Consider the following 14,958-nt stretch of genomic DNA (forward strand, 5'->3'; position numbering starts at 1 on the left):
TATTTCATAAACAAAACAAATTTTGCTTTAAAAAAAAGAATTATCTCTAGGAGTGAAATTACAGATTATTTTTACTTGAATATGGTTCCCCATATTTATCAAAGTTTAATGTTTGTTACTTTTACATTCACAGAATTTGACTATTTATTTAAAAGAGAAAAGCAATTATATTGTTTACATTCTTCACTATATAATGACTATTAGCTTTCTATGTGCATGTAAGAGTTGATCATCCTAATGTATGACTAAGTTAGTTAATTTTAATTTATCTTCCCAAGTAGTTTAAGGGTTATCTCCAAGAAACTCTTTCCCTGAGTTTAGGTTACCTCATCCTCACAGTTCTCCTTAAACTCAACAAGCACACACAACTACCTTTTCAATGTTTTACTATCTTACTGGGCCATAATTTACTCCATAAGGGCATGGACCATGTCTATCTTATTAACAAACAGAGGTGGCTTTTAATAAATATTTGTTGAATAAATGAAGAAAATGTAGAATTACTAAAGAGTTTAAACCATCAGACTTCCCCAGTGGTCCAATGGTTAAGATGCTCTGCTTCCACTGCAGGGGACACAGGTTTGATCCCTGGTCAGGGAAGTTCTGTGTGCCATGAAGCGCACCAAAAAAAGCTTAAACAATTTAAGTACAGATGATGTCATATATAATACTAAATAGATGCCCCCTGAGATCATGAAAGGAGAACTACAAAAAAAAAAAAAGCAGAAAAGATTCCCTTCCCACTATCTTATTTCTAAGTTTTAGACTTAGACCTGATATTACCCCAACTCAGAACCTAACTACATTATCAAAAGAAACTCAACTTCACTGGAGGCCATCTTTATCAGCATATTCAACTCTTCCTAGTACCAAAAGTTTCGGAGAAGGCAACGGCAACCCACTCCAGTACTCTTGCCTGGAAAGTCCCATGGACGAAGGAGCCTGGAAGGCTGCAGCCAATGGGGTCGCTAAGAGTCGGGCACCACTGAGCCTTTTCACTTCACTTTTCACTTTCATGCATTGGAGAAGGAAATGGCAACCCACTCCAATATTCTTGCTTGGAGAATCCCAGGGACAGAGGAGCCTAGTGGGCTGCCGTCTATGGTGTCGCACAGAGTCGGACACGACTGAAGAGACTTAGCAGCAGCAGCAGCAGCAGTACCAGAAGTAGGATGAAAGGTATTACTTTCGTAGGGCTTGGGATTAGCTTCCTGGACCTTAAGAAACCCTTAAACTCATTCAGGAAAACAAATGCCTCTTGCTTACCAGGCAATGTGTTAAGCAATGGAGAATAGAAAATCAGGACGATAGGTCTCTGTCCTCAATGACTCACACTCAGTTTCATCGGGCAGATGGAGACAAAGCACTGAAGTAAACACCTAAGGATATAATCAAAATATGACCAAGCCAAGATATATTTTTTAAAAAGTCTGACATACCCACTTAAAATTTCATCCAAATACCCATATACCCTAAACTCTTGCACATACACAACAGCAAGAAACTGGAAACAAACCAAATATCCAATGCATAAACTGTAGTATACTATACACACACACACATTTTAAAAATAAAGGAACTACTCCAAAACCACTGCAGGTGTTGACTGCAGCCATGAAATTATAAGACGCTTACTCCTTGGAAGGAAAGTTATGACCAACCTAGATAGCATATTCAAAAGCAGAGACACTACTTTGCCAAAAAAGGTCCGTCTAGTCAAGGCTATGGTTTTTCCAGTGCTCATGTATGGGTGTGAGACTTGGACTGTGAAGAAGGCTGAGCGCCAAAGAATCGATGCTTTTGAACAGTGGTGTTGGAGAAGACTCTTGAGAGTCCCTTGGACTGCAACGAGATCCAACCAGTCCATTCTGAAGGAGATCAGTCCTGGGTGTTCAATGGAAGGACTGACGCTAAAGCTGAAACTCCAGTACTTTGGCTACCTCATGCGAAGAGTTGACTCACTGGAAAAGACTGTGATGCTGGGAGGGATTGGGGGCAGGAGGAGAAGGGGACGACAGAGGATGAGATGGCTGGATGGCATCACCGACTCGATGGACATGAGTCTGAGTGAACTCCGGGAGTTGGTGATGGACAGGGAGGCCTGGCGTGCTGCAATTCATGGGGCCGCAAAGACTCGGACACGATTGAGCAAATGAACTGAACTGAACTACTGATGATGAATGAACTGAAAAATTTAAGAAAAATGAAGCACAAAATATTTTATATCACTGCTGAAAATCACCAGTCTCAGACAACCCACAATTAAGTACACCAATCCCAAACAGGATGGTTCACATAAAACAACAAAACTTGAAAGTAAAGCATCACACGGTCACTTGAGAGAAAATACTACACATGCTAGCTAGCCCTGCATTTGTAATTACTAGAAAAATTCATAATCACACAAAGGCTAAAAATAATGAACAGAGTAAACAAATCCGTTCTAAACCTAGGTAAAGAGCACTTTAAGCAACAGCTCTAAAAGATTAGACACCTTTTGAAGATTTGGGGCATACTTTAAATGTTACTAAGCTTACTACAATTCAGGCACCATGCTGGATGCTGAAGAGAAAAATATAAAACCCTCAAAGAGCTCAATGATCTAGCAGGAGCAGAAAGACATACATATAATCATTAACAATACAGTAACTGCTCTAAAAAGATCCTGACAAGGAAATGGCAACCCACTCCAGTGTTCTTGCCTTGAGAATCCCAGGGACGGGGGAGCCTGGTGGGCTGCCGTCTATGGGGTCACACAGAGTTGGACACGACTGAAGCGACTTAGCAGCAGCAGCAGAACTCACTGTACCCGGTAGATAAATTACCTTCCGGGTGTGTTGGGGAAGGAGACTGACAGCAGAGGGGCCTGAAGTTTTTGGAGTGAAAAAAATGTTTTATCTACACTGTGGTGATGTCTCCACTGCATTTGTCAAAAAAACCTAACCCAATTGTACTTTATATGTAAATTATACTTTAATAAAGCTTGACATTTTAAAGAAAAAAAAATAAAAAGATCCTGACAAAGTGATAACTACAAAAAAGAGGTAATCTGCGTTCAAGAAAAGCTTATTAGGAATGGCATTTTAGAATGAGTTTTTCGAAAATAAGAAGATAACGGCTTATTCCATGCAGACAAAACAACTCAACAGCAAGCAATTAATTTAGTTAGCTAAAGGTTGGAGGGAGAGTGAGGGTCTGAGGTATGTTTAGGCATGTAGCTGAGTTGAGACTTGACAGGAAGCAGGTCAGGAAAGGTAGGCTAGAAATGAAAAGGTTGTGACTTCACACAATAAGGGGTAGACAATCTAAAAGAAAATGACAAGATCATGTTTTAAAAATTAAATCCAGGGACCTCCCCAGTGGTCCAGAGGTTTATCCTCCATGTTTCCAATGCAAAGAGGCACAGGTTTGATCTGTGGTCAGGGAACTAAGATTCCACGTGCCTCAAGGGAGGGACTAAAATATATTTTTTAAAAATAAATAAATAACCCAGTAGCACGGCACCAGGGGGGTTGAATTAAAAGTTGGGACAGACTAAAGGCAGAGAACTAAATGTAAATTAGCAAACTATCTTAATATAAAGAGTTTATCTAAGAAAGCCTGATCTAAGACAACTGACAAAAAGAACACAAAAGAGGAAACAAAGATTCAGGAGATTACGGAGGATAAGAGATGAAATCAGACTTATAAAGGGTAATAACAGAAGTTAAAGAAAAACCAAAATTTAGCATCAGAGCAACTGAAAGCGGAAAGCTCTAAGACAGAAATGGAAATGCTGAAGAAAGGCATATGCATTTAACAATTTAGAAGATGTTAGTAATGCCTGAAAAAGTAATTTCAGTATGACAAGAAACTGAAGAAGCCTGAGTACAGAAGTTAAAGAATGAACTAGGACTTCGCTAATGGTATAGAGCATAAGAATCCACCTGCCAATGCAGAGACTCGGATTCAATCCCTGGTCCGAAAGACTCCACATGCTGCAGGCAACTAAAGCCTGTGCACAACGCACAGGCTCTAGAGCCCACAAGCCACAACCAAAGAACCTGCACGCAGCAACTACTAAAACCTACACGCCCTAGAACTTGTGCTCCGCGACAAGAGACACCACCACAGTGAAGAACCCCAAGCACCATAAGGAAGCGCAGCCCCTGCTCATCATAACGAGAGAGAGCCCGTGCCCATGAAGGAAGACCCAGCACAACCAAAAACAAAAAAGAATGAATTCACTTTTAAGAACCAAATACATGAGAGTATCTTTCTGATAACCAGAGTAGGAAAATATTCCTTAAACAAAATATTGGGTTGGCCAAAATGTTCCTTCAAGTTTTTCCAAAAGATGCTATGGGAAAACTCGAAAGAACTTTTTAGCCAATCCAATACAAAAAAAAAGCACACCACACAGGAAAAGGCAGACAAATTTGACTACTTTAAAGGTAAACTCAGTAAGATCAAAGATGTGATAACGTTAAGTGAAATAAGCCAGTAAAACAAACAACGTATAATACAGTAATCAAACTCACAGAGACAAAAAGCAGAGTGCTGACTACAGGAGCTGGGCATGGGAGAAGTAAGGAGTTAAGTGTTTAATGGGTACAGTTTCAATTTTACAAAATGCGGAGTCTTGGAGATGGATGGTGGTATTGATTGTACAACAATGTGAATGTACTTAACACCACTGAAATTGTCTGCTTAAAAATACACAAGGTGTAAAGTTTTATATGAGTTATTTAACACAATTTTTAAAAAGAGCATTTAAAAAAGTAAAAAATGCTTTTCAAAGCATTTAAAAAATTAAGCCACATAATAGAATTAGACAAAATTATAAAGAATTCTTACAAATCAGTAAGAAAAATACAAACCACAAAAATTCTTAAAAATGGGTAAATAATGGAAACACTAAATTTACAAAAGAAAGCCCACAGCCAATAGACACAAAAATATGCTTAATATCTCTATTGACAAAGAAAAATTAAAATAAGCTACCATTTCATATCCATCAGACTGACAGAAATCTAAATTTTGCAGATGTCACGTCACTAGAATTCTTACAGATTTCTAGAGCGAGTGTAAATTGATACAATCATTGGGAGAACAATAATGCATATCCAATCATGCAGAAGATGCAAATACACTCAGATCCTGCAAATCTACCTCCTAAAAAATACCCAAGAACACATTTATAATAATGTTCAATGTGTCTTTTTTATAACTATATGCCATCAACAGGAGAAGTAATCTATACAGTTGACCTTTAAAAAAGGGGGTTAGGGATGCCAAACCTCTGCTCAGACAAAAATCGAAGTATAACTTATAGATGGCCCTCCATATACAGTTTCTCCACATCTACACATTCAACCAACACTGAATCATTGTGGACTGCAGTATTTACTACTGAAAAAAATCCACATATAAGTAGATTCATGAAGTTCAAACTCATGTTGGTCAACTGCAGTTTAAAATTGAAGAACTTGAGCAATATATGCGTTGTCACAGATAACCTTAAAAAACAACACTGAAAAGAAAAGTTGCAGGAGATGCAGAATATTATAACCATCTGTGAAGTTCTTCTAAAAATTTTTAAAACACTAAAAAGTGACCTTACACTCAAAAAATACTATGTTTATCAGCAGTAAAAAAATATGTATGGGAGGGATATACTCAACTTCAGCATAATGGTTACTTCCAAGAAGGAGAGTACAGAATAGAGAAAAGGTTGGAAAGTGAGCTTCCTCTGGAGGTTTTATTTCTTGGGGGATTGAGGAGAGGCTAAAGCCAGTATGAGGATTAAGATCTATTAAATCTGGACCATGGATATAAAAGTTCATATATTATTTCTAAACTTCTAAGTCTAAAATAAAATGTAATTTTTAAAAGCATCTTTAGAAATAATGGATTGGAAGCAAGCAGCATATGATTATTCTTTCCATCATAATAAGTTAAATGGAGTCAGAGACCTGGTTTTAAATCCCTGCTCGGACAAAAAACCTGGAGCGCTGCAGTCCACGGGGTCAGAAAGAGTTGGACACCTCTTAGCAACTGAACCACCAACAAGTTACTTGACACTGTGGAAAGTTAATTTCTTCAGAGCTACAACTTTCTAATCTGTAATAGAAGCAACCCATCTCATAAGGTTGTCATAGATATAAAATACCAGATAGTAGGCATTCAACTATAGGTAGTTATTATTTTAAACTTGCAGTAAAAGAAAAGAACTAAATGGAGGGAAATGGCGAGGGTTTTGAATGAAATGAACTTGCCTCACCTTTTCAGATTATGTAGCAGAACTTACCATTGATGTCAGATGTATGTGACTACCACTTTCTAGCTTCCAAGACCCAATTTTAAAATAGGGATTTTACAAAGGAATTCAAAATTACACACCAGAGGATTAGAATCTGGATTCCATGGTCCAGTTAAAGGAGACCAGAGTCATGTGAAGAAATCCAAAATAATCCCACTGTCTCCTTAAGAAAGACTAACCATTTTCAGAACTAAGTCCAATTATACTTTTGTATTCCCCTTGGCCACCAGTCCCCATAGGTTATTTACACACAAAGAAACATTATCAGAAGTATCAATACTTAAGTCATCATCTTAAGCCTTTTCTGGAGTCACATTCACATAGAGCTATCACTGAACCATTGAAGGAAACTTTTATGATCCAAGGACAACAATAAGCAGAATATGAAAGCAGAATATAATTAATTCAGACATCTTTACAAGTATCCACTTACTGAATATTCCTAGCACTGCTCTAAGCACTGAAAAGACTCTCTTGATCTCCTATTTTCAGAGAAGAAAACTGAAATAGTCAGTGCTGTAGGTATTAAGCTGAAAAGCCAGGACTGAAATTCCAATGCCCACACTCTTAATCACTAAGCTAAACGTACTACATTATGCTTGGGAAATAAGTATCTCTGCCTCCTGGCAAACTTTTCTCACACCAAGATAGAAAAGCAGAACATATTTAAAGATTAATGCAATTCTCAACATTGAATGACATGTCATACATTGTTGTAATGATACATCATTTTATTAGCATTCAACTTTTATAGTATTGTTTATGAAAAATATCATCTCATAAAGCAAACGTATATAACAGCTGGAGTAAACTGGTATGCAAAAAACCTGGACGCGGGGGGCTTCCCTGGTGGCACAGTGGTTAAGTATCTGCCTGCTGATGTAGGGTACACAGGTTCGATCCCTAGTCGGGGAAGATCCCACATGCTACGGGGCAATGTGCCCATGTGCCGCAACTACTGAAGCCTGTGTGCCCAGAATCTGTGCTCCTCAACAAGACAAGCCACTGCAATGAGAAGCCTGGGCCCCACAAGGAAGAGTATCCCCCGCTCACTACAACTAGAGAAAGCCCACATTGAGTAATGAAGACTCACAACCAAAAAAACAAAAATCTTAAAAAAAAAACACACAACCCAGGTGAAGTTCACCATTAACCAGATCTTTGTGTCACTGAGCAACAATCAATCTCTCTAAGCTTCAGTTTCCTGAACTTATAGATGAGGTTTTTCACCTAGATCTAACGTCTCTTTCAACTAAAACATTCAATGCATTTTAACACATTCTCTAGACACTGTTAATGCATTTTCTAAACAAAGACTTTGAAAGACAGCTTTTGAAAAATATTTAAAATTAAATCATATAGTATATGCTCTTATGTCTATCCTTTTACTCAAACATATCCAAAGCTAACCTGTGTTTTTAAAAATCAGGAAATTGACTGGAAAGGGGTGGGTGTGGGGATTCTGATGATGCTGGTAATGTTAACATTCTGTTTGTTTTGGGTGTTGGTCACACTTTTATCATATGTGCTTTGTATATTACCTTTTATTATTTTGATCTGAAAAAGGTGGTTTTCCCCCAAAGATAACTTATGTGTTCTAACTCCACAACTATGTTTGTGTATATTAGAGCTGTGCAACCTTTCTGTTATTAATATATAAATGTTTCTAGCTTAATTTTGTCCACAACTCCTGCTCCCTAATTCCAATTCAGGAGTCTACAGAAGAGATCATTTACTTATAAATTATACAGTATTCTTGTAATTCTTTTAAGACTGTCTCCTGAAATTCAGTCTTCACTTTCCTTTGGAACCGAGCTCAACAACCTCTCTTCCTACATACACACACCCTCAGAATTCCCACAGCTCTGCTTCTCTCCATCTATCATTTTTATCTGTCTCCAACCAGGTAAGTCTTTCAGGGCTGTTTGCAAATATCCTCAATAAATGCTGATAACATATTTACTAAGAAATAAGAAAACACATTCTTTACAAAGGGATGATCTGCAAAGGAATCCCAGATGACTGATGGATAGATCAAAGCCTTTAAAAAATTAAAAAAAGAAATGCACCCCAAGAGCACTACTTGGAAAGGCTTTTAATTTTTTTAACTCAGTCAATAACACACCCAGAGTCAATAACACACTCATAAGGCTAAGCTACACTGAACTAAAAACTTACATAGCTGTAAAAACAAATCGCTTTTCTACTCGTAAAAAATTGTTCAAATTCTAGTTACATTAGTTTATAGCAGGAAATTTCACCTTTGTCTTTAAACTAGAAAGGAAAAACTTAAAAAGAAAAAGATAATAATTGATAAACCAGGGGCAAAGTCTTAAAAACAAAACAGAACACTCAAAGCTAGTAGTAGTCATGCTATAATCAATTTTTTGGTACAGTTACTGTCCATTCATCTTTTAGATAAATTATACTACAAACTCTATATAGTTAACAGTCTTAAATGTTCTTCTAAAGAGTTCTGTCTACAGCAGTGGTTCTCAACGTCTGACAAAGTACGGAGACATTTTTAGTTGACACAATGGCAGGGAAATGGTAGGGAGGTGGGAGGAAGACTGCCTGTGCTATTGGCATCTAGTGCTCTTAGTCAGCGATGGTGCTGAACATCCTACAATGCACAGGAGAACCACCCACAACAAAGCCATTACCTGCCCCACATGTCAACAGTGCCAAGGTTGAGACACCATGGTCAACAGAAATTAAAAGACTTCCCTTTAAAGATGTGTAACTGGTTCTATACAGAATAGTCAAATATATAAAATTTAAAATGACAACAGGTACAAAAATCCATTTAAATACTCAAGGGAAATTTATACAAGAGTAGTTTTCATGAAACCAATTTGTTAATGCCACATATTTAAATATTCCCTATGAGAATCCTAGAAAATGTTAGCAAAGTGCAGTTACAATATGAAAAAAAACTACAGGTACCATACAGGACGAGAACAAACAAGGGTATGTGGACTGATTTACGGGCATTTTACTTCAGTGAACTTCAAATTTAAAAATATTTTGCATACTGAAATGCAAGCAAACCTTTAATTACAGGTAATGCTTAATGTTTAAACAATTAAATTAGGCTTCATTTAAATCTTTTAATCAGTAATACAAACCAGGTTCAATTATTTTTAAATAATTAAAAGTATGCCTACACTTGACAAGTCAGGACAGCATGGTATAATATAAACACAAGCAAACTTAGATCTAAATCCCAAAGGTGTATGTTTGCAGACAAATAATTTAACTTCTCTGAATCTCAATTTTCTCATCTAAGAAATAAAAAATCTAATTCAACAACCTGTTCTTGAGAATTAGCAGTAATATATATAAACAAATAGAGCTGCTAGTTCCTTTACAAATGGTGGTTGTTAATACCAGTAACAATTTATAATAAATAATATAACCTATGAGTACAGATTATAGCTTTACTCTGTCCTCATAAGCTACAATTCACTTACGTAATTCAATAAAAAAAAAAAAACACCTATTAAGTGTACTTTAAATCAATTTTCTATTCCTTGCAACTTTGAAATATTACTTAAACTTACACAGATTTAAGTAAATTAATATCTCAGACAAGTGACAGATTTCCAAACACAGTCTCATGGAAAAAAGGCCTACATGGTTTATTTATTTTTAGTCAATAACATATTAGCAGACTCAAAATTCAAAAGGACTCTTTTGATGCCTGTGGCCCCAGACACCCAATTCTCCTACAGAGAAACAATGTTACCAAGTTCTCATTAATCCTTTCACCTATACAAATACACATACTCCCCTACTTCTGACACTAATGGTGGCCTCCTCTCACTGTCCTGATTCTACCCTCTACTTTTCACATTTATCTTGAGGCTGTATTTTAATTAACAACACACTCCAACAGTGGCCATTTACAACTTCTTAGGCCAGATGTAAGCTATCTTTACAAAGACACTTAAAAGGGGGGAGGGAAAATCCTTAAAATCAATCAAGATTCTTAGTAAACACAAAAATGTGAAATAAACTTTGGTAAAATGAAAATTTACATAGAAAACATGAGGAAATACTTATTACATACCAGCCACTCAAATACTGCATTTACATACATAAAAAGGAAACATGTGGACTGTATTTCAATGTACTGAAAATAATCAACATAATCCACCTATAGAATTGGACTTAAGTATCAATGAAATAAAATATATTGGTGAAAATAAAGCTATTTATTGGTTATATATTCCAATATTAAATTATCTGATCCTTTCCTAAATGTTCTTTCTGGAAGAAGTTTCATTCCAGATAAAAAAATAATTTTCCTGTTTGGATTTTGTTTTCTTCCTCTGAAACACCACGTCACTTACTTGAAACAAGGTTTCATCATTGCTTATATATAAAAAGCTGTATTATTTTAACAATATGCATTACTAGGGCAATACAAGATTTCTTTTAAACTTCAAGTACTAAGAATATCATGGTGAAAAGTCACCTCACATAATGCAGAGACTATACGAATTATGAGAGCAGTGACCACTTTTAAGTAATAGAAAATAAAGCATTAAAGTCTTATATTAAGTTTCAGGCTTGTACAAACGTATTACAGAAGGAATGTTCTAGGCTACTGGCAATAATATTAGCTGCAAACTTTCATTAGGAAGATATACGTCAAGTATCCTGGAAAATATTTTCTTACTAAAGAAAAATTTAGAATCACTGTCTCACTATATATCACAGTGCAGGTATTTATGATTCTTTTTCTGCACTGTACCACAAAAACACAAAGTCATCCTTCCATTCAGAGTTTTGGCACTTGAACAAATACAGAGGTCAGAGTTCATACACATGCTCTGTAAAACCGATCATTACTTATATACTATTATATTCAATAAACCTGCTAGGATTTGGCATTTTTAAATAATTTTAAAGAATCTTTTCCACGTCTAACTGTAAAGACACACAGTCACTTCAGATTCAGTGGCACAAATAAAGTTCAAGTGCTTGCTATCAGACTTGTCAATAACTCATCACATGTTTAGAATGCTGAATTTCACGAATCATTGAGATCATTAAAGTACCAACGTAAGAGAAAAACACAAATAGCAATAATATATTCGATAATGATATTTGACATCTTGAAAATAACCATTCAGTATTTTTAATCTTTGTTGAGTCCAAGGAGAAAAACAACCTAGCATTCCTGTTGATTTTGGGTGTGAAAAACTGTACTATACTTTCATAATTTTGAGTCAAATTACCCAAACATTTAAAATACATTAACAAATGTGGCCAATATCAGCGTATCTAAAATTTCTACAGGACTCAAGAGCAGCTTGAGACAAAAAAAAAAAAATTTTAATCATTTCAGATATATGTTGGAATAAACCTACTTAATAAAGAAACGTAACAATATATTAATCTGAAATCTCATGTTTTTAAGTAGGACAGTTTTTCAAAAGTAAGAACTAACTATGCGGACATCATAATGAAGTTTCATGGCACAACACAGTAGTGTCACAGAGGCATTGTCTTAGGACAGACTCTCTCGTCTGTAACTTGTAAACAGGTTTTTTGAAATAAGCTACTCACACACTCCACTATTTTTTCCTAATCCTAGCTAAAAATATTTAAACGTCTCTAATATACCGAAAGTGCCTGTACCTAGTCAAAAAGCTTCAGATGTCAATCGAAAAAGAGGCCTAGAATGTCGGAGTAAGTGGAAATGAGATAATAGTCTAATAAGGAATTAATTTTCTATCTCAGGTGAAAATTCCCTTATCGCCCACTCAAATAAGCTAGTACCCTATTATGTCTTCTCATTTCTCCCAACACCCAACCGAGAGGGAGTTAACTCCGAACCTCCTTCTTTCATCAATCACTCCTTCCGTAAGGAAAGGAGGGTGGCCGCCAGACCGGCTATAACCCAGAATACCCTGAAAAGTGTGGGCCTTTGAGCGGCGCGGCTCTCCGGATCCAGTTACCACCTTTCCCCTTCCCCCAACCCACTTCCCGGGTTTTCTCAGGCTTGGCCTGCTACCTCCCCACCCTACAGTCACACTTCCAGCTGTTGCCACTGCCGTGGGGCGCTCTCTAGAGCTCACACCCGCCTTTAAGCGCCCTTCCTCCATCTGCCCCCTAAACCTTATTCCTCCCCAGAACCCCCGCCCGCGAGACCGTCCATCCCAGGGCCCGGGGAGGGGAGGGAAAGGCGGCGGAAGGAGGGGGAGACTGCTGCTTCCCCACAGGCAGAAGGGCGGCAGCAAAGAAGGCCAACCGGGGGTTACCAGGGATATTGGGATTGCCACCGGAAGGGCCCTCCCGCCCTGGGCTGATGTGGGGGACGTCCGGGAGTTCATTTCTGACCTCCTCGCTCTTCAGCACCTCCTTGAACTCCCGCTTGATTCGCTGCACCGCGATGTTGGCCATGTCTCCGCCCGCAGCTGATTCGTACCCGCCTCCTCCGCCACCGCTACGACCACCGCCACCGCCGCCACCTCTTCCTCCACCGCCTCCTCCCCCGGCGATTCACACCCGAGCACACGAACGCTGCCACTGCCACCCCGACCGCCGCACTATCTTCAATGTGGAATCACCTCCGCGCCCGGCCACCAAAATGGCGCCGGGTCCGCGCATGCGCACGACGCTGACCCGGCCGGGCGGCGCAGCCGCTCCCGTTGTAGCCCCATACGCCTTAGCCGCGAACCTGCGCCGCGCTGTGCGGCGCGTCTCTGCCTGAGCTGCGGCCGCGTGGCTCCGCCCCGTCGGCGTCTGAAGCCAGGAGGGTGCGGCTTCCGCGCGGGCCAGGGCTGCCCGGGCCTCACGGGTCGTCTCCGGCGCCTCCGCCCCTGTACGAATGTAGGTGGTATGGTGGAGGCTTCCAGACTTTCGCCTCTAACCGAAGGTTCGAGTCCAACCTGATGGGTTCACGCGGCCCCTCTAGGCTTGGAGCGCCGCCCTGACTCAGCCAGACCGCGGGCTTAATGTATCCGGCTGTGTCTAGTGTCGGAAAACACTGTCCGGGAACTCGGTCTGGCCCATTTTCTATTGGTTCTGAAAAGCCACTGCGGTTCGTTCTTGTCCTGCAGCCGTTACAGTTCTACTACTGCAGTCATCCCAGGATCTTTCCAGGTACAACAAATCATTAAGTATGGTCATTGTTGTATCTCAGTTGTAATTGAGACCAGGTCTCAGTGGAGATGCCTGAGATGGGTTTAGAAGCCAGATGTTGATCTTTGGCCTACTTAGATAATTAATAACAAGCCGTGGAACTAAAACCATAGCTTTAAAACTTGAATGTACATCAGGATCCCTGGAGAGCTTAAGAAAAAACAAAGAGTGCAAGGTGGGCCTAATTTGCATTTGTAGCAAGTTCCCAGGTGCTGCTGCTCGAGCTGCTGGTTCAGAGACCACAGTATGAAAACCACTGAACTAAGATATCTGAACATATAGGGAAAACTGAAGAAACCTATGCTTCTTGGGAAGGAAGGGCAGCTTTACTTCTGTAAGCCTGGAGTCTACAACAGTGGCTGGTGCTAGTAGGCTCTCAATGAATATTGAATGAATAAATGAGTAAAGAGTAAATGTTTTAAGTGGGAAGTAAATTTAAAGGCAATTTAAAAGTGGTTGTTAAGGCTGCCAGTAATATGGTTTTGATACTAAGGGATGCTTTGAGTAGAAAACATTTTGTAATACTGTTTATTTAGAAGTTTATATTTCATGCATTTCTTTCACCTAACTAATCAGTAAAGCATCTTGTTAGGAAAATATCACAAATACACCATCTTAGCAAAAATTACCAAAATTGTGGCAGTAAAAAAAAATAAGCCCCTGGGTATGAGTCATTCAGTGGAGGCACATGGCAAAAAAAAATTTCTTGAACTGCCGCAGGAACCAAGAGGGGATTTTAAATTCCAGCCCTCTTCCATACCAGCTCGCTCTCTTTCAACCTTGGTTTCCTTTTCTGCAAGACAAGGAAGCTGGATGAGATGATCTCTTCCGAGTTTTAAGAGTTTAGAATTCTAAAGCATCATCTGGAAACATTCCCCTAAACGGAAGAACTATAAAAGCCCTTCCAGCAGAGCCCCCTAGTGGTCCTAAGGCGAACCAACTATACATGTGGGTGATGGCACAATAAAATATGGTATAATGTATGTGTTGCAATGCTATGTGTATTTGTGCCAGTACGTTACAAATAATTATTTCAATGTGTGAAAAAACTTTTTGAATACTTTATCTATATCACTTTAATTCAGTCCCCAATATTAATCTTGTCGCTTCAAAGAAATTTAAAACACTCAAATCACAGGGGAACTAATTAGAAGGGTATGCTAATTTATTTGGGGAAGAGAAGTTTGGTAATTTTTAAATGCACATAATCACTGGCCCTGAAATTCCACTTTCACTCCATTTTTACAGTCCTTCCTATTTACAGTCCTTCGTATTTACAGAATATGAGGCAACTGCCAATTAACTGACATGAGGCAATCCTCAAAATACATTTTAGGGAGAAAAAGAACACTATGCTGAAAGTGATGTTGTATCCTGGATTGGACCCTGGAACCAAAAGGACATAATTAGTGAAATCTGAAAAAATTTTGTAATTTAGTTAATAGTGTAACACTGTTAATTTCTTAGTTTTGACATGATACTATGATTATGTAAGATGCTAA

At 38.5% G+C, this 14,958-nt stretch overlaps 1 protein-coding gene across 1 annotated transcript in view; it reads right to left on the reverse strand.

Annotated features, from left to right (window-relative positions):
* Nucleotides 1-12,899, reverse strand: part of UBE2K (ubiquitin-conjugating enzyme E2K) — a 75,562-nt gene extending 62,663 nt beyond the window's left edge. Inside the window, exon 1 of the mRNA XM_010833564.1 lies at nucleotides 12,653-12,899. Coding sequence (XP_010831866.1) covers nucleotides 12,653-12,715 — 63 coding nt within the window. The 5' untranslated portion in view covers nucleotides 12,716-12,899. The remainder of the gene's footprint in view (nucleotides 1-12,652) is intronic.
* Between the last annotated feature and the right edge of the window lie 2,059 nt (nucleotides 12,900-14,958).

This window comes from Bison bison, unplaced genomic scaffold (assembly GCF_000754665.1).
Source record: "Bison bison bison isolate TAMUID 2011002044 unplaced genomic scaffold, Bison_UMD1.0 scf7180017863790, whole genome shotgun sequence".
NCBI lineage: Eukaryota > Metazoa > Chordata > Mammalia > Artiodactyla > Bovidae > Bison > Bison bison.